General features: G+C 43.7%; 1 protein-coding gene across 1 annotated transcript in view; it reads right to left on the reverse strand.

The window, feature by feature from the left end:
• Nucleotides 1-18,480, reverse strand: part of CDK15 (cyclin dependent kinase 15) — a 521,515-nt gene that overhangs the window by 387,659 nt on the left and 115,376 nt on the right. Inside the window, exons 2-3 of the mRNA XM_085646903.1 lie at nucleotides 11,192-11,341; nucleotides 9,966-10,063 (exon numbers count right to left, since the gene is read on the reverse strand). Of these exons, the coding sequence (XP_085503029.1) occupies nucleotides 9,966-10,063; nucleotides 11,192-11,341 (248 nt within the window). The remainder of the gene's footprint in view (nucleotides 1-9,965; nucleotides 10,064-11,191; nucleotides 11,342-18,480) is intronic.

Genomic DNA, 18,480 nt, shown 5'->3' on the forward strand with positions numbered 1-18,480 from the left:
TGGTTGATTTTTTGGTTGCCCTACACTGTAACACCAGTGCCAATGTGAGATATTCCCTGGATTTGAGTGTATCAAATAATTTTAGTATTGGAAAGGGTGTCCGGTAGGGTTGTATCCTGGCCCCCTTTCTTTTTAACTTCTATATTAATGACCTAGATGGTGTGTTACAGGATGTTCGTGCTGACTGCCCAAGAGTTGGCAGGCGTGGAATTCCAATACTTCTTTATGCAGATGATGCAGTACTTATATCTAGAACAGAGAGGGGACTTCAATCATTGTTAACAGCGTTTAATACATTCATGAGAGATAGAGACCTCTTGGTAAATAATACTAAATCTTTTGTATTACAAATTGGTCAGCAACCAAAAAAACCCTTCCCTTTTAGGATTGGTGAAGAAATAATCCCTCTAACTAAAACATTTTCTTATTTAGGAGTCCTTTTCGATACAAAATTAAAGTGGGAACCTCATCTTGCAAAGAAAAAAGGTGAAATGGTGAGGGTTAACGCATCAATATTTAATTTTGCCACTAAACTGGGGAAAAAGCCAATTTGTGCTATGTTGAAATTGTACAATGCTAAGTCTGTGGCAACTGTATCCTATGGTAGTGAAATTTGGGGGTATGTCAATGGAGAGCAATTACAGATTGCTGAAAATCGATTTATGAAGCGTCTTTTGTGTGTCCCCCCTGGTACGGCTAACCTCGCTGTACACGAGGAGTTGGGGTCTCAATATCTATGTGATCTGCTTTCCTTACGCCCTTTGATGTTTTGGCTTAAAATTTGGCTAAATGAGAACATACCCCTAACACATTTAATCATCAAGGACTTCTTGTTGCTGGACAAAGCACTGAGCTCTCCTTGGCTAAGCTACCTAAAATCAAATTTCGATAAACTTGGTCGCCCTGAACTCTTTGCCAATCCACAATTAATTACAAGGGGAGATCTGGAGCTCATCAAACAAACATTTTTGATGGACAAGAGGATTATGAGAGAAGAAGTGGAGCTTCAGAAACCAAGTGTGAGAAAGTTTGTTATGCTTAAGACTACTGCGGCCATCGAACCATATTTGGAAGGGTCTTTGTCTTCACATGAGAAATTTTTACTGACCAGATTTAGGTTCAACCAGTTCCATCACCTGCTTATTCGACCTAAGTGTGTTATTTTTAATAAACTGGCAGCGCCCTGCGGCTGCGACGGAAAGTCTCCGCAGGATATGCTGCATTTTATCTTTTTATGTAAATTTTATGAATTTCCACGCAAACAATATTTAGTGACTCTTTTAAAAAAACTTGGTTTTAAACAAATCAGACCGGCACTTTTGTACTTGCAGCTTTTGCACAGAGACAGTATTCTCCAAATTAAGGAGTTTTTAAAACTATGTATTAGATTGAGAAACTGCCTGGATCAGTGAAACCATGTCCCACGTTTGTGCCCATACTTTCTAAGTATTCTCATCCTGCACTTGCATATGATGAAATGGTTGGTGTTTTTGTGATAATGTATTGTATATTTTATGTGCCTTTTATGGTTAGCAAATAACCGAAATAAAGCTTTTGACTTGACTTGAATGGTGTCCATCTAAAATTAAATATCTTGGTGTATGGTTTTCTACCATTCCACAAACTCTTACCCATAATTTTACTGCTTTGAAAACTAAGATTCAAAATGTACTCTCCTCATAGTCATCTGTCCTGGTGGGGCAGGTTGGATACCATTAAAATGATGATTGCACCGCTTATTCTATTTCTGCTATCTATGTTACCCTTTAAAATTCACAATTATTATTTTAACCCAATTAATTCCATCTGTACTAAATTTCTCTGGAACAATCAACCTGCTCGTATTGCTTTAACAAAATTAATCAAACTAAAGAATAAAGGGGGTGTTCGATTCCCAAATTTTAAGCTCTACTACACTGCTTTCCTAATTAGACAAGCTTATGCACTAAATAGACATTACCATGACTCTCCAATACCCAGTTGGATCAATTTTGAACGCTCTCCATTACATGATTTTTCTTTCTATGACATCGATTTTATGTGCAACTGTACCTTCATATCTAAATATCCTATTTTAAAACATTCCCAATACTTGTTACACTCGCTGTTTATGGATGGATCCAACTTTCATCAGGCCTTCCTTACCTCCTTTTTTTGGTACAACAAATTTATTAGGTTTCGTCATAAATCATTCTACTTCAAACACTGGAAAGAAAAGAATATTTTATATGTTCACCAACTTATATCCCATAACTCTGTTTTGCCTTTCAATAAACTACAAGACCTTTATGACTTATCCTCCTTCTGCTTACCTCAATACTCTCAATCATCCCAGGCACTTCAATAATTTCTTTCATCTAAAAACTTTCCTATTAACGATACTCCATTTATTCTCTTATCCCCTCTACACAACATCTCTGCTGACTCTAATCCCAAAGCCTCATTTAATATATAAACTTCTATCTACTCCTTCCTCTGAAAGACTAAAATCCCCTATTGAACTAGCTTGGGAACTTGATCTGTCCATCACTCTTTCTCCTCAAAAGTGGGACAAATTATGGCATAAACTTTTTTCCACCTTTAGAGCTGCAATAATCATTCAATCTTTATTTTTTCTTTCAAATAGAGCTGTTAGAACACCAGTATTCTTGCACAAAATTAACCAATCTTCTTCTCCCCTTTGCTGGTCAAGCCTTTCTACCAATGGTACACTATCTCATTTGATTTTCCATAGTCCCAATGCCCTAAAATTTTGGAAATCCATCTGGGCCAAATGTTCCAAGATTTTTCATTTCAATAGTCCGTTATCATTTCAAAATGTTTTTCTTGGATCCATGTCGTTTGATTTTCAGGATATAGTGATAAAACCGATACTGTTTGATCTTTTTATTGCTCTTGCATTTAAAGTTATTCTTACTTGCTGGAAAGACAATTCCAAAATTTGCATGTTAACATTATGGAACCTTATTTGTAACGAACATAGAATTTCCACTGTTTCTTCTTCATCTGTAGCTCAGAGAATTAAGTCCGAATTACTTTGGTTACCTTTTACTACTTTTCTATGTACACATTTTCACTTACACTTATTTTTATCTGCTAATTTTTCTCACTTCCCTTCCTCTTTTCTCTTTATTCTTTTTTCTTCCTTCTCCCTTTCTCTCACTTCTCTCTCTTTTCTCTCATTATTACTCTAAATATTATCTAAATAATCATTCATTTGTATGGTACCAGAGCCTACTTTCCTTTAAACTGTTACATAAGGTTGTATTTTATAACCTCTCTCTTCTAGATTTTGTATTATTGCTTCCATTTATTGCATATTTTACCATGTTACTTTTTTTTAAATACACAATGGGGCTGATTTTATAAAATAACAACAGGAAGTAGCACTACAAGAATTCTCTTTTATATACTTCTCCACAGCTTTGTAATTGGCTCTGAAACGTGCAACTTTCTGTTAGTAGACGTGCAAGAGGGCACAATCTTTTCTGCACTTCTTATATATTTATGTTCCCTGAATATTCACATTTTATGTTTTTTGGAAACAATTCACAAAGTTATGTAAAATAATGCTATAGGCTTAATAGTTGCCTTTGTAAATAGGCCCCCACATGAGGCCATGTTGCACGTCTATGAGAGAGCATGTAATGAATGCCCTAGTGAAAAGTCATGGAGGTGAGACACAAAGTAACACAGTGATTCCACTCACACTGAGACACCACACTCAATCCAGGGCTAACAAGAAGAGGTGGACGGGCCACAGAATGAACAGGGAGAGGTGAGCCAGAACCAAGCCAATTGTCTGGCTTGACTCTCAGAGCCCGTGCAGAGCCAAGCCCTAAAATGTTTACTATGTAAATCATACAACAAACATCACATAAAACATAATAAAGTCTCTTCAAAATTCAAAGAAAGTGTATTTCTTTAACATGTGGAAGTATTGACATTAATATATCACATTGTAGCACTGTACTGAGAAGCACTCACTAAAATTATAGTTTTTAAACATTAACTTTGAACTATTCCCGCTCCCATCCTCACACTGTGGGCCATACCATTAGTAAACCAAGAAGGAAGGCAGTTATTATGTGAATCTGTATGTGGCCCAGGTTATTATAGAGCAATATTATATTCTATTAAATCAAACACCAACGTTTTTTGTGCAACTGGAATTCTGAACTCATGTATTTAAAAATGTTTTCATACGCAAATATAAAAAAAAGGAATTTTAGTGAAATAAAATATCTGCCTATGATTAAGCAATTGAAGCTGGGAAGTCTCAATTTATCTGGTTTCATTTTGCACACATCAACCCCTAAACGGGTATCTATTTTTCTTTCCGTTTTATGTTAATGCTTTGTTTTTACCTCTTTGTACATTTTTCTACAGTTTTTATGTAGCCCTAACTGGACGCAAAGGTATGGAGCGGTTTACAAGAACATAAGTTTCCAGTGGCAGATGCCATGGAAAAGTATGGGTTGGACGGGGTAGAAAAAAAGAAAAATGCCCTTACCAGCCAGCTACCGCTTCTCCTCCGTCCTCTTCGGTCGATGTACAAAAGCACACGGGCTCCCAGACTCCAATAAGCCAATCCCGACGCTGATGTCATGCTGGTAATATTATAACCAGCATGAAAGCAGCTTCATGATTGGTCTGAGCAGCCTGAATCGTTGCTCAGACAGGGACTTGGAACCTGAGACTGGTCTTCACCCGGCTGTGCAACACAGCCGGGTGGAGAAATGCTAAGTGCGCATGTCTGTTTGGCCAGCCCAAGACAGCTCGCCAAATTGTCATGTGCACTTAGAGAGTGCCCACCACTCCTCCCCTTGCCCTGGACAGACCAGCCCCGCCCACGCCTAAAATGAACAAACTGAGTCAGCACAGAAAAATAAAACGATAATAACGCTGTGTTATTATCATTTTATTTTTTGAACTGCTCAGAGAGCAGTGGGCGGCTCTCCTCCGCCTCAGTGGAGGAGCTGCCACTGCCAGTTTCATTACACAAGGTCATATTCATTTTTTTTCAGACCAAGGGAGATTAAGTGATTTGCCAAGAATAACAGGATGTAGAGCTGATGCGGAGTCTTGAATACGGTTCCCCAGATCCAAAGACGGCAGCTCTTACCCTAATGCCACATCCTGGGTAGAGGACGGGTGACAGGTAGAAGCCACATGAAAGTTTGGCTCGTTATTGACTTGAGGGTCCAACAGGACCTCGAGCTGAGCCTGGGCCAGAGCGAGGCTTCAAGCTCGAGCCTTGCTTGAGCTTTCAGTGGCTCATCAGCTCAACTAACAGGACAGAGTCCCCTATCTAAGAAGTGAGGAGGGATACTCTCTGTTCACGCCACCCTCGATTGGTGCCCACTTTATCCAGCATGAGATGATGGAGTTACCCTAGTTGAAGACAGGGAATCATTTAGAGGTGTAATTGATTACTTTCGGTGAAGAATAATTCTTCTACAAGTCACATTTCTGGCACAATGTAGGATCAGAAGGTTGTTGCAATTTTTCATGAGGAAAGGCAATGTTCTATGAAGTAAATACGTTTCGTCTGCTATCCAATATATATGCATATGTGAGCAAAGGTTACTTAGCACCACGGGACAACTACGTCATGGTCTTTTATGTACCAATTTAATGCATTTTGATCACAATTGCATTTATCACAATAATGTACAGTATCATTAATGCAGAAAGAATACCAAGGGCTGAACACATGGCAGTCCAGTCGCACAGGGACAAACTGTCACTCTACCAAAGGAGGTGGGAGCTTTAAATATAGGTGGGGTACCATGGGTAGCCGACTAAGGCATCTGTGTCCATACCAGTAAAATAAAACATGGCTTCTTGAGGGTCCTGCGGTTTCAGTGTGACAGTTGTTTTAAGGTGCAATGTAAATTCTATCTGTTGAATTCATTTGGGTATTTTTACGGTACAGTCCTAGAGCAGAGCACAGTGGAGCATTCACACTGAATAAGAGTACAACCTATCCCCTACAGGCTGCAGATGTCAGGCCAGGCATTATCAAGAGCAGTGAGCAATTCCACCAAGATGTTTGGTTACATAAAATGTGCTATCAGAGCTTAATGTGAGCAGGGGGTTTCCTGTGCTCTGCACCGGCACTTAATTGTCTACAGCTGGAGTTATGACACTTTGCCACATGGTGGCACTGTGTGTCTAATTTAGAGATGAGCACAACAACAGTTGTTTATTAATTAAATATACATTAAAAATGACTAATACCTGCCACCCAGTCATTCTTATAACTTTGGGGGGCCTGGAATTGTCACACTCGTAAGCGTGTGATGTCTGTATTTATGTTGGTACAGTTATTGGCAGCGCTGGCAGGTGCTATGGGTGGTGCGAGCTGCAGCAGCCTCCTGACAGGGTCCTGGCACTTACTTTTTTTTTTTTTTTACAATTTAAGCACAGTGTTATACAAAATGGACTTAGAGATAAATAGATGCCGCGTTGGATTTAGCATACAGAGTTACACGGTAGGCGCGGACAGCAGAGGCTAGGAGCCAACTAGGACAAACCAAGGGGGTTTAGGCGCAAGTTGACTGGAAGTTAGCATGGAAGGAAGGAAGGAAGTTGACTAGAGTTTGGAGGTGAGAAGTTCTTTGGAGACAGGGGGTGAGGTCTACAGGAATGTTTCCAACACTGTCAGGCGGAATGAGATGGTTGAGATAGAGCAATGGTGAGAGGCGAGCAAGAGGAAAGGGCAAGGAGGTGAAGAAAAGAGTAACAGAGTAAGTGTTAGGTGGGAGACATGACACAGCGGAAGAAGCGGAGGTGACACAGAAACATAAAGCAGGGTGCTGAAGAGGTGGGGAAGATGAATGGATAGTGAAGCCAGGACGTACAACGGAGAAACGTCACAGCGTCACTAAGGCTTGGATCAGTAGGAGGGCAGACGAAGGAGGGAAATTCAGGGACTGGCAGAAGCTGCAAGTAAATGCAAGCAGGGGGACAGCAGGACAGGAAATGATCATGGGCCATGTGAAAGGAGCCGGACCATGGAGCTAGAAACAAACTGGGACTGGCATAAGGAAAGGGAGGGCAAATGAGAGGGGAAAGAACAACAAGCAGAACGGGGTCTACAGGGGGTCTGCGCTGTGATATGGGGGTAATTGGGCATTTCCCATGAAAAAGAAGCAACCAAAACAGCAAGCGACACCAGTGAAAGTTTTCTGTGGATTCAATACTTTTTACAAGTCGAATGAGTCGAAACAGTGTCTTTATTCCCACGCATACTGCCTTCCCCCATCACAGGGTGAGGCAGCTGCGCAAAGCATCACCAGTGGCCATCGCAGGTGGACTTTACACAAGTCAGTGGTTTAAGGGCAGCAGACTTTCTCAAGGAAGTAGCTTGTTGGGTAGTCAATATAATAGTATGATCCATACTTTTTTCTTTTATAAATCATATCCAGGGCCACTGGAATTATGCGGCAGACGAGGACAGAATTATGCAGCAGAGTTGACTAAATTATGTAAGAATGAAAGCCAAATTGGGGAATGGAGCATATTTTGTGATATTATTACTTCATCGTTTTGTCATTTTTACATAGTGTAACACTGGGCAAAGGTTTCGCTTTATAACAACCATATACAGCAATACGCAGCAGAAAGGAAGCCAGACAACCTTTCCAAGAGCAGTAACACGTCTCACCACATTTTGGGTAACTTTTGATACATACATGACCTAGAAACAACATTTAGTGTTTTGTAAAAACTGCAGATTATGCTGCAGATGACAGTGTATGTGGCAAATGTGGCAAAATCATAATTACACAGAAAGGTCCACAGCCGCAAAATCCCACAGTTCCAGTTGCTGTGGTCATATCCTCTGTAACAGCAGGACCGGCATAGAAATATCATGGTCGTATGCAAGAATGTTTTTATACTGGTATTTTTATCATTGAAATTATCGGCATTATTATTTATTGAGCGCATATTCAGCAAAACATTTTGGAACTAGCAACAGGCAATAAAAAAGAAGAATCAGGAAAACAAGTAAGATTCAAGGGAGTATTTAAACAAGATACAATTAGAAAAGCTGGGAAGTGGGAGGTCGTTCCAGAGCTCTGGGCCCGCCCCTAGTCTCCGAAGGTGCAGCCTCCGCATCTGACACATTTAAAGTGGGGGACCCAGAAGGAGCAGAGAGGCCCTGGAGAGCAAAGGTCAGCCTTGCCTGTGGGGGGGGGTATGGGGGGGCGGGGGAGGTTACCTTGCATGATGATAGAAAGGCTCCGTATGTCAGAGGACTTAAAATTTAATTCTCTGTAACGGTTTAACTCGATGACCCTTGAGGTCTTGTCGTGTCAGCACAGTGCAATGAGGGACGCAACACCCAATGTGACCTGTTTCATAGGGAAATTAACATGAAAGGGTCCGTCCTTTTATATGATATGGAAAATATGGACCATGAAAGGCCAAAACGCAGCCTTCTCTGGACACGTCGGTGGCTCGACCTGTCCCTTTGTTCTGTCAGAATAAAGCTTCCTTCCAAGGTCTTCCGTTCGAAGGCGTGGTGTTGTAAGGGTCAAGTCATTTTCCCACAGTCTGCTACACAGTTGTCCAGGTCAGTTGTACCCAGCAGTGCCTTGGAAAGCCAGTCCTGCCCCTGTGGTGAAACCTGCTTCCTCCCCGCAGCCTCAGAGAGGTTAGGTTGGTTTGGAGTGTCACATGTTCATGAAGATGCCACATTTACCACCCACTACCTCAGGGCACAAGTCCTAAAAAAAGAAGTGGGGGAACGCTCCAAGTTAGGTGGTCACAGGAAGTGATGTCACAACAGGAAGTGATGTCCCGAAAGGTAGTCCGCTCTTTTTACAGGGAGACCCGCTTCACTTGGGGGACCACGTTAACACACTGTGGAATGTAGCGTCATTCTCTGTGTGTTTTTGGGAGCGGTTCTGTGAAAAGCTCTGTGAATCGACCCGTCAAGGTTACACGGCGATGGGGGCAGGTACAATTCAGCTACAATTCAGCTCTCCCAAAATCTACAGCACATTCACCAGATCAGGCGCTGACCATTGGCCACAGTTCACTCTTTCCTAAGGGGCCTTCTTGTAGCCTAGTACACCCGCTACCACCATGTGCCCCCTGGCAGCTGCCATGCTCCTTCCCAGTGTAATCCATGACCCACCATACTTAGTGGTGAAAGTATACGCACCGCCGAGAGGGGAATCTTGAAAGCCTCGGCAATCTTTCCATACAGCTCCTTCACGTTGGTGAAGCCCTCAATGCGGCCAGCTTTTGGGCAGAGGGGACGGCGTCCACCCGGTAAAATAAGTGGGGGGACGCCGTCCACCCGCGTGGTACCCCGACTCGAGCCCTGCACTACCTTCTTCCTTGTAGTGTAGAGGGTTCCAGACGTGATTCGGTCTCTGTCTTAGATAATGGTGGCTCCTGCCCGCTGGGTCTGTATGGGGCAAGCGTGTTAGCCATTGGGACAGATAACCAGTCCCAAATACCTGCCCCTTCAGACACTGTACAGGATTAAAGACCACTGATAGCTGCAAAATGCATCAATCCCATTGATAAATCGCATTAATGAAAATCTGGAATGATCTCGACATACTAAGCCCAGCCTCTGTGTGATACATTGCAATGAGTTTGCTCTGTCAGCAGGGGGCGCAGTAGAATGGCAAAGCTTCCTAATTTTTTTGCTTTTCTCTCCTAAGATTTTGTTTTAGTGTTCACGCTGTTGAGTTGTAACCCAGCCTCCTTCTGCGCTAAACCGTGTGATCCCAGGAAAATCACTTTATTTGGCAATATTCCCTTATCTGCCCACAATCCTTTGTGTGCCAGAACAGTGAGTGTTTAGAAAGAGGCTAACTCGTTGTCAAGAGAGATATCTCTCCTGCCACCTGTCTCTCTCACCAGCATGAGCACTGGGAGAGACTCAGTTTCATTCAGTGTGCTCTATCAGTCTACACTCTTACACAACACACACTCACCTGCTGATGCCTTTGTAGACGGTGGCGTATGACCCTTCACCGAGCTTCTCCAAATTCAGGTATGAGGAGGTGGTCCCGAACGGCAGCCCCTTCCTTTGCTGTGCAGGGAGAAGGATACAGGAGATCAGACATGCAAAGCCCCGATGGTGCCCACACCATTGTGGCATGAAAGTAAGCAGATAGAAATCTACAAGTTTATTAGCAACTATGCTTCAAGTATGTGTGCATGTGAGCTGGGGCCGACCCCCACTCCGGTTGCGGAGATCAAAAATCTTGGTGTTTGGCTGGACCCTTCCCTCAACTTTGTTGGCCACACCAAAAGGACGGCGGCTTGCTGCTTCGGCATCCTGCGCAATCTGCGCCCTGCCCTTAAATACTTCGATGCCGCAACTCGTCAATTGGTGGTGCAAGCAACGGTTTTGGCACGGTTGGACTATGCCAGCTCCCTTTTTATAGGATTAAACCAGGCTGAGTTAACCCGACTTCAAAGAGTGCAGAACGCTGCGGCCAGAGCGATCATAGGTCTTCCTAGGTTTTGCTCGGCCGGTCAATCTTTGCGAGCCTTGCATTGGTTACCCGTTAGGCAGCGGATCCACTTTAAAGTTTTGTGCCTTTCCTTCAAAATTCTGAAGGGCCTATCACCTCCCTTACTGCACCAACTCTTGCGCCCTTACATCCCGGGCCGCACTCTGCGCTCGCTAGACCAAGAATTAGCGGTAGCCCCTCGGTTCAAACTCAGTCGGGTGGGGGGTCGCTCTTTTAAGGTGCGGGCAGCCGCACTCTGGAACGCTCTCCCTTTGAAACTCCGGACCTTTGGTGACCTGCTCTCCTTCCGCAAGGCCGCTAAAACTCATTTATTTTCTGAGCTTTGTTAAATCCTTCACTCCCCAATTTCTTAATAATTATTTCTGTTCCCCAGTTGTGTTGTGTTCGCCACCTTGTCGGTGCGCCGGGACGCTCCTTCGCTGGAGCAGCCGTGCGCAATACAAATAGCACTAACATAACATAACATAACATGTTTTATTGAGGACCTATTGTAGTCAGAATTCACAAACCAGCAGTGTGCTGTCTAATTGAAGCATGGGGCAGATAAATGCAATGATTGAACATCCTTTTGTGGCATTTCTTAAATTTTTGGGGATATTAAAGTGGCGGTAGTTTTTTTTTGCTTTGGCACTGTTGGCAGTGTTTTTTTTACAAGTTGAGTGCAGGAGGCTCGGACTTACCCACTGGAACCCTTTTGTGACTTCCCTCTCGTGCAGAGGGTCGCTGTGCCTTCGCGCCCGCTTTGGCCGGACCCGGTGCACCTGCATGGTGTGATACCAGTTGGGCTGAGGCAAATTCACTTGATCCGGTACCTCCTTGAGGTCTGTAACCTGGAGATACATTAACACAGATAGAGTGAAGCTAGCGCGCGAAGCTATGGATACAGATTTCAGGCGACTGTAACCTGCTGAAGAAAGAGTGGCCAATCAGAGATTAGAAGACAGCATAATTATCCTACAGTGACGTCTGATTGGCATGTTCCTCTAACCAATCACATATTGCTCCTCCAAATGTTTCTGAAAGCAGAGCAAAGACTTCTATAATCAGAAGTAGATGGAGCTTTCCTGCCTCACTCCATTCACCTCACGCCTGAATGTTACAAATTGGACTTATTTGGATTTTCCACAGTTCCTGCATAAGCCACTTTCAAACGTACAATTTATAATTAAGAAAACTATTTTTATTTGTATTATGAATTAACAACTGGCAGACGTAACTAATGCATATATCATTCTTATTGGAATCAGGCGCTTTGTGTTGGCTCCATCAAATCAAGGAACCATGGCAAGATCAGACCATAAAAATGCAAAAAAATATCCCAGCAAGCCTCCCAAATCTCCTCGAGTTTATGAAAGCATCCCCAGGACCAGTTCTTTGGTTCTTCGATTTTTGAGCACCGTCTCCATAGCCATTCATTGTGCAGCGGAGCACCCTCAAACCTCCAGTATTTAGCGATATCTCTCTTGACCAGAAGTGCACTCATGGTCTAGGTCATAGTCAGCTCCCCTCTGGAGCCCCCAAATTCCTCCAACGCTCCCCGTAGCAATACTTTAGGCAAAAGATCAATGTGCATTAATAGTACCGTACACACTGTTTAGATAACTTTGCACTGATGCAGTTTATTCATTGGGCATGTCCATGTCATATAGAACAAGCATTTGCAATGCAATAGGTCTCGAATTTACGCGAGTTTAAGCTATTGTCATTGTAAATGACAATGCCTTTTATTTCTGTTTTAAAAACTAAAACAAAAATAAAAGGCTTTGTTATTTGCACTGTCAATAGCTCAAACTCGCGTAAATGCGAGACCTAATGCATTGCAAATGCTTGTTGCATATGTCATCCCGAGGGGCACGGGTATGCCCAGACGTGAGTCCCATGCTCTCCATGCCACTGGAGTCAAGCTATCCTGGCTGATGAGGGATAAAAGCCCGAAACCGGTCCTAGGATGCTTGGTTCCAGTCCAGGGAGGACCTGGCCTGGCAGTTCGGGCTGGCCTGCTACCATTGGGTGCAGGGTCAAGACTGATTTGCATATAGATGGGTTCATACTGGAATGGCATTGGGAGCAAAAACATGATGGATTTAGGCCCAGATCTCTGTACTGGGGTGGATGTATGACATTGTTCTGCATTCTGCCCAGCAATTGTTGTTTTTGCATTTGTCACCTCGAGTGGGACGGGTATGCCTAGACGCGAGTCCCTTGCTCTCCATGCCACTGGAGTTAAGCTATCCTGGCTGATGAGGGGTAAAACCACGAAACAGGTCCTAGGATGCTTGTTTGCGGTCCAGGGAGGTCCTGGCCTGGCAGTTCGGGCTGGACTGCTTCCATTGGGCGCAGGATTAAGACTGATTTGCATATGGCTGGGTTCACACTGGCATGGTGTTCAAAAAACATGATGGCTTTAGGCCGAGACCTCTGTACTGGGGTGAATGTATGACGTTGTTCTGCATTCTGTCCATCAGTAGTTCTTTGTGCACGCAGCCCTTAGGCAGGGTCTGCAGGTGAGTCAGAGTCCTTTGCTGGATACTCTTATCTATGCGATCTGTGCACAGGTAATTTATGCACAGAATAGAGATACACTACTTACTGAATTAACACTGTACAGTTCTTTAAAATCAAGCACTGGACTAAATCATCATAAAAATAAAAGCCAATCATCACTAACAATGATGACTACCTGTCACCACTTTAACAACTTTCCCTGTTCTACCTGGGCAGGAAATAACTTATACTAAATAAACCAATCTGCTGATTTGCATTTTTACAAATATCTGGACGTTTAGAATTGAATCTATTTTCAAGTCAGATTCTAGTTCGAAAATAGATTACTAGACTTGCAGTGATACCAATCTAAAGGGCTGTAAACTGTACAACGTATATGCCAGGGCTGTCCATCAAAGGTCCAGGAACATGGTAACTTTTTAAGATAGCCACCCAAGACGAATTTACATTAAATGAACCTAAAAAGTGTTCATTTATATTGACAGTGGTTTTCTTGAAACCCTCTCATGGTTACGACCCACCAGGGCTTGCTGTTGAAAATTAGACAAGGCAATATTAATCTTATATCAAGTATTTGTTTAATCGTGATGTTTTTAAGGTACAAGGATTACCTCAAACGCATCATTTATTTAATGTCTTACTTAGAAATACAGAGGCTAACTTGTTCAAAGAAAAGATCCTAAAAACATCTATTACAGCCGTCGAGTACTGTCATTTTGTATGCAGAGTGCAGCCATAACCCAAATGTCATCTGCCAATCCATTTTATGTCAAAACAGAGTTAAAATTCCCTGCCTTACATTATCAACTTTGTACATTTGTGTATTTTTTGGCTGCAGAATAAATGTTCAGAGTTTTTGCACTGGATCCTCGTGTCTTTCAAATGAATGTCCAGAAACTTCCAACAATCAAAGCCCCCTTAGTCCGCCTTAATGACAAACAAAAGCAGCGCACATGAGAAACTCTGCGTAATGTCTTGTGTTGGTGTTTAAACTGTAAACAAACAAGTAGTGTAGTCTGCGGATTGTTCCTGACAGACTATATCTCATTTCCTGATGCCCTTGGCTAGGCTGGAAATTGCACCCAGAGGAAATGATCGCAGGGGCCTCTGGAAATCGTTGCGCACTTAAGACAAAAAGTCGATGCCAGGATCTTTCAAAACAAGGGAAAGTGAAAGAGCGCCATGCGCGCGTTGTAGGCACGCTGTGAGCGTGCACATCGGCGTGGCCTGCGGCTAGTGCCGAGTGGCGGCGCCTGCAGACTTTGCCGTACTTGAATAAGTGCTGCGCAGCTCGTGCGGCCCAGGGAGGGGGCCGCCAAAGCGCCCTAAGCAAAAAAAAAAAAAAAAAAACAGTAGAGGAAATCCGGCGGTAGCCCACCCCGCCTTCGTGAATGCCGCATGGTGCTGCCAAAGCAGGATTTCAGGCGGGGCTCCTGTGAGCAAGACGGAGCCCTGCGTGTTGCTGCAGTGACCGGCTGAAGACGGAGACCAGCCAAGGAGCAGCGCAGAGTCCCCACAAGAGCCGGTAATTGGGGTGAGGCATGCTCTATGTGTAAAGCGCGCCGCGCCGCGCCGCGCTTGGAGCTCGCGTGCACATTTAAAAAAAGAAAGTGATATTGCATGAGGCTTGCGTGGATGGAAGGGGGACAGGAGATGTGCACATCGCGTGTCTGTACGTGCGTGTTCATGGGCGCGTTCACAATTGCAGTCTGTCCTGCGCGTGCACATTTATATTTGCTATCCCCTTGTCACCGGCTCTCTTTCGGTGTCATTGCCCGATACTGACCTAACAAGCATTGAAAATGCAAAAGGTCTCGCCTTTAATTAAGTCAAAGCCATTTGCTTTGCTAATTGCTATATAATACCATTAGCAAAGCAAATGGCTTTAACTTAATCAAATGCGAGACCTATTGCATTTTTAATGCTTGTGTTTCATGGGGCAGCCTGATCCCCATCAATTTTGATGGATGAAGCAGCACACTCCTTTCAACAGCACAACACCTCAGACATGGGGCGAGTACGCAAGCATTCAAGGTCACCTCTTTTGGGGCACTAATCATGTGGGTGGAGATGCGCACGGGACAGTTCCCTACCTAGTTCTGGGTGGATGCTGACCTCTAGTCTTGGTTACATGCAGTCTGTACCAAAATATTTTTTTTTAAATGGGACCAGATGTTGTCGTATAAGGATCTCTTTGAAAAATTCTGTTTGAAAAATTACTCGGGAGCCTCAACAGCTATTTTTGGTCAATGGTATATTTTCGCACTGATGTACTAATAACCAATAGTATCATCTCCGGATCTTTACCTCCACCAGGAGGCAGTTTTTCAAGACAAAGAGACAATGTGGGAGCCGTGGCAAAGAAATGCGATCTAAAATTACCTCTTGACCCAAAACAATAGAAATTTATTAAAACTTTGGTGGGGTAAGATTAAAAACAGGGAAGAGATGTGTCCTGGGAAATATAAGGTGTCCCTCACATCAAAACTACATGAACTGGTTAATTCATAACAGGTCAACCTGTTCAGCCATACTTGTGCCCTAGAGGGTGGATGGCTTTCATCAGGGCCAATAGAATAGATGGATCCAGTTCATCTACAGTGATACCTGGGACCTCCAATGAAATCATCTGACGCAGCTCTTATATCGGTACAGTGGAGATGGATGATTGCTGCAGCTTACACAATGGGCAATCTGTGGGGTGGGGGGAGAATACCTTTACCAGCCAGGAGCTTCTTCCTTTCCTTTTGATGCTGGGTGGGGGAACCTGGTGTGGCGCACAGGACAGCCCCAACCCCTTAGTTAGAGTTGCATGTGGGTTCACCTGTGAGCGGTTGTGGTTTGATTGAATGTTTGCATGGAGGGTCATTGCCTACATGTCCTGGGGAGTGGGAGTTGAGATGACTGTTGTTTGTTAACTGGGAGAGCACGAGTTGTGACCTATTGGCTTACTTATCCCCGCACCAGATTGGATGACAGTGCCATGTTGTAGGGTCAGAGGATAGTTGCCCTTGCTTGACTGTAACTTTGTGAGATGGCGAACCCCCTGACTTATAAGTTCCTATTCTGGAACATTACTGGCATGGGGGGATGCACACAATGGCAAAGTGTTATAAAGTATTTTCCTATCTAAATAGAAGGGGAATCTACATTACAGTTTTGCAAGAGACACTTAACACCCAAGAAGGGGGCAGCATTGCAGAGGAGATGGAGAGGCCAGGCCTACTATACTACTTATTCAGCTTATGCAAGGGGAACATTGATTTGGATACGTGCAGGGGTCCCTTTTCAACACATGGGAAACACGATTGACCGAGCAAGTAGATATGTGGGGGTGACAGGCCTTCAAGAGGGCCATGAAGGAGGTGGCATTGGGATTATTTATAAATCCCATTTAAAAGTTTTTTCCCTATCAGAACCGGGTTTAGAAGCAGAAGCCATGAGCTTCAAAATAAAAAACAACAACTGCCTAATTTTCACAGGCCTCCTTGTATATCGCCCCCCCGGATTGAGAGCACCATTCACTACGGCATTGCTCACTTTTCTTGAATCCACATCGGATTCTGCTTCTTACACTATCTTGGGTGATTTTAACTTTCACTTAGAAGCAAATAATGACTCCGACTCAGCCACCTTAATAGACAACTTTTATAGTTTTGGCATGAATCAGTTAATATCTGGCCCCACCCACACGGCGGGCCACACTCTTGATGGCATTTTTACCAACAATAGCCTTATTAATGTCACCTCGATTTTAGCAGTCCCTTGGTCGGATCACAGTGCCATCTTTTTTAACTTACCTCAAAATAACCTGATTAATCATCGAAGAGGATGCTCACTACCTGAAAAAACCCACCCTTGGAATAAACTTGAACCCATCAGCCTAGCCGACACACTTTCGAATAATCCCCCCCCCCTTGGTTCTGGTAACACTAACAAGGGAGCGATTGATTTTCAAAACTGGATTAGTCAGGCAGTTAATCTGCTGGCGCCTGCTGAAATAAAAAAAGCACGAAGGCGATCAGCAACTGCACTGTGGTATTCCGCAGAGGTGAAACAAATAAAAATGAAATGTCGACGACTTGAGCGGTTGTGGCGTTCGGATTATAGTATCCTAAACAAATCCGTATACACAAAAGCCCTACAAGAGTACAAGTCAGCAATAATTCAGGCCAAGTCAGTATATTTCACAAACAAAATCCAGACAGCCTCTAATACCACCAGAGAGCTATTTAAGACGGTTACGCATCTGACCAAAAGCCCCCGTGATACTGTTTTTAATCCTGATCAGAACTTCGTTACCAATATTGCTACCTTCTTCCAGCAAAAGGTGCAGAAAGTATACGATGATCTGAGCTCATCTGCACTGACTATACCCAATAACCACACAGACACTGTCCATCTGACAGGACCCACTTATCCTTGCTTTCCACTGCTAGAGGAAACCCGGGTGGCAGAGTTAATTGCACAGATGAAGTCAGGATCCCCATTAGATCCATGCCCGCCACGCATTCTACACCTGATTCCACAGACGGTGGCAGCTGTTCTGACCCCTCTACTAAATAACATCATCTCGTCTGGTGATTTCCCCAAATGCTGGAAAAAAGCATGTATTCGTCCGATCCTCAAGAAGGACTCATTAGATCCAACGGTACTTAAGAATTACCGGCCAATATCCTGCCTGCCCCTGCCAGCTAAAATTCTTGAAAAAGCTATGAATCAAGAAATGATGAAATATGTTGACCAAAATAAGCTCTTAGATCCTTCTCAACATGGATTTCGTCCCTTCCACTCAACAGAGACCGCTCTTATCATGGCCACAGAAAACATTCGAATGAAGATGGACGAGGGCAGTAGAACAGCCCTGATTCTATTAGATCTTACAGCGGCATTTGATACCGTCAACCATTCAATCCTACTAAACAGACTAAAAACTTTAGGATTTACTGGAACGGCTCTTGCTCTGCTAACTTCCTTTTTGGACTCTAGAATCCAACAGGTATTTTGGGAAAGTCTACGATCTGATGAATTCTCCCTTCCTGGCGGGGTCCCTCAGGGCTCGGCATTATCGCCCACCCTTTTTAACCTATATGTCACTCCTTTAGCTGCCCTTATTCAATCTCATGGCCTACAATTAGTGTCCTACGCCGACGACACTCAAATTGTAGTGTCAGTATCCCAGACCATCGAAGCCACGGCAGAACGATTTAAAAACTGCCTTCTGGATGTGAAAAATTGGATGAGCTGTAACTTCCTAAAACTAAACGCGGATAAAACCGAGATAATCGAATTTGGGCAAAAACCACCTGTCTGGAGCAGCCTATGGTGGCCTCAGGAGGCAGGCGCCTGCCCGAATCCGGTTGACAAAGTTAGAAACCTTGGTTTCCTGGTTGATAAAGATCTCTCTTGTAAAGCGCAGATCAACCAAATCACCTCAACTTGCTTTTATACCATCAAGATTCTT

This window comes from Triturus cristatus, chromosome 3_2 (assembly GCF_964204655.1).
Source record: "Triturus cristatus chromosome 3_2, aTriCri1.1, whole genome shotgun sequence".
In the NCBI taxonomy this organism is placed as follows: Eukaryota; Metazoa; Chordata; class Amphibia; order Caudata; family Salamandridae; genus Triturus; species Triturus cristatus.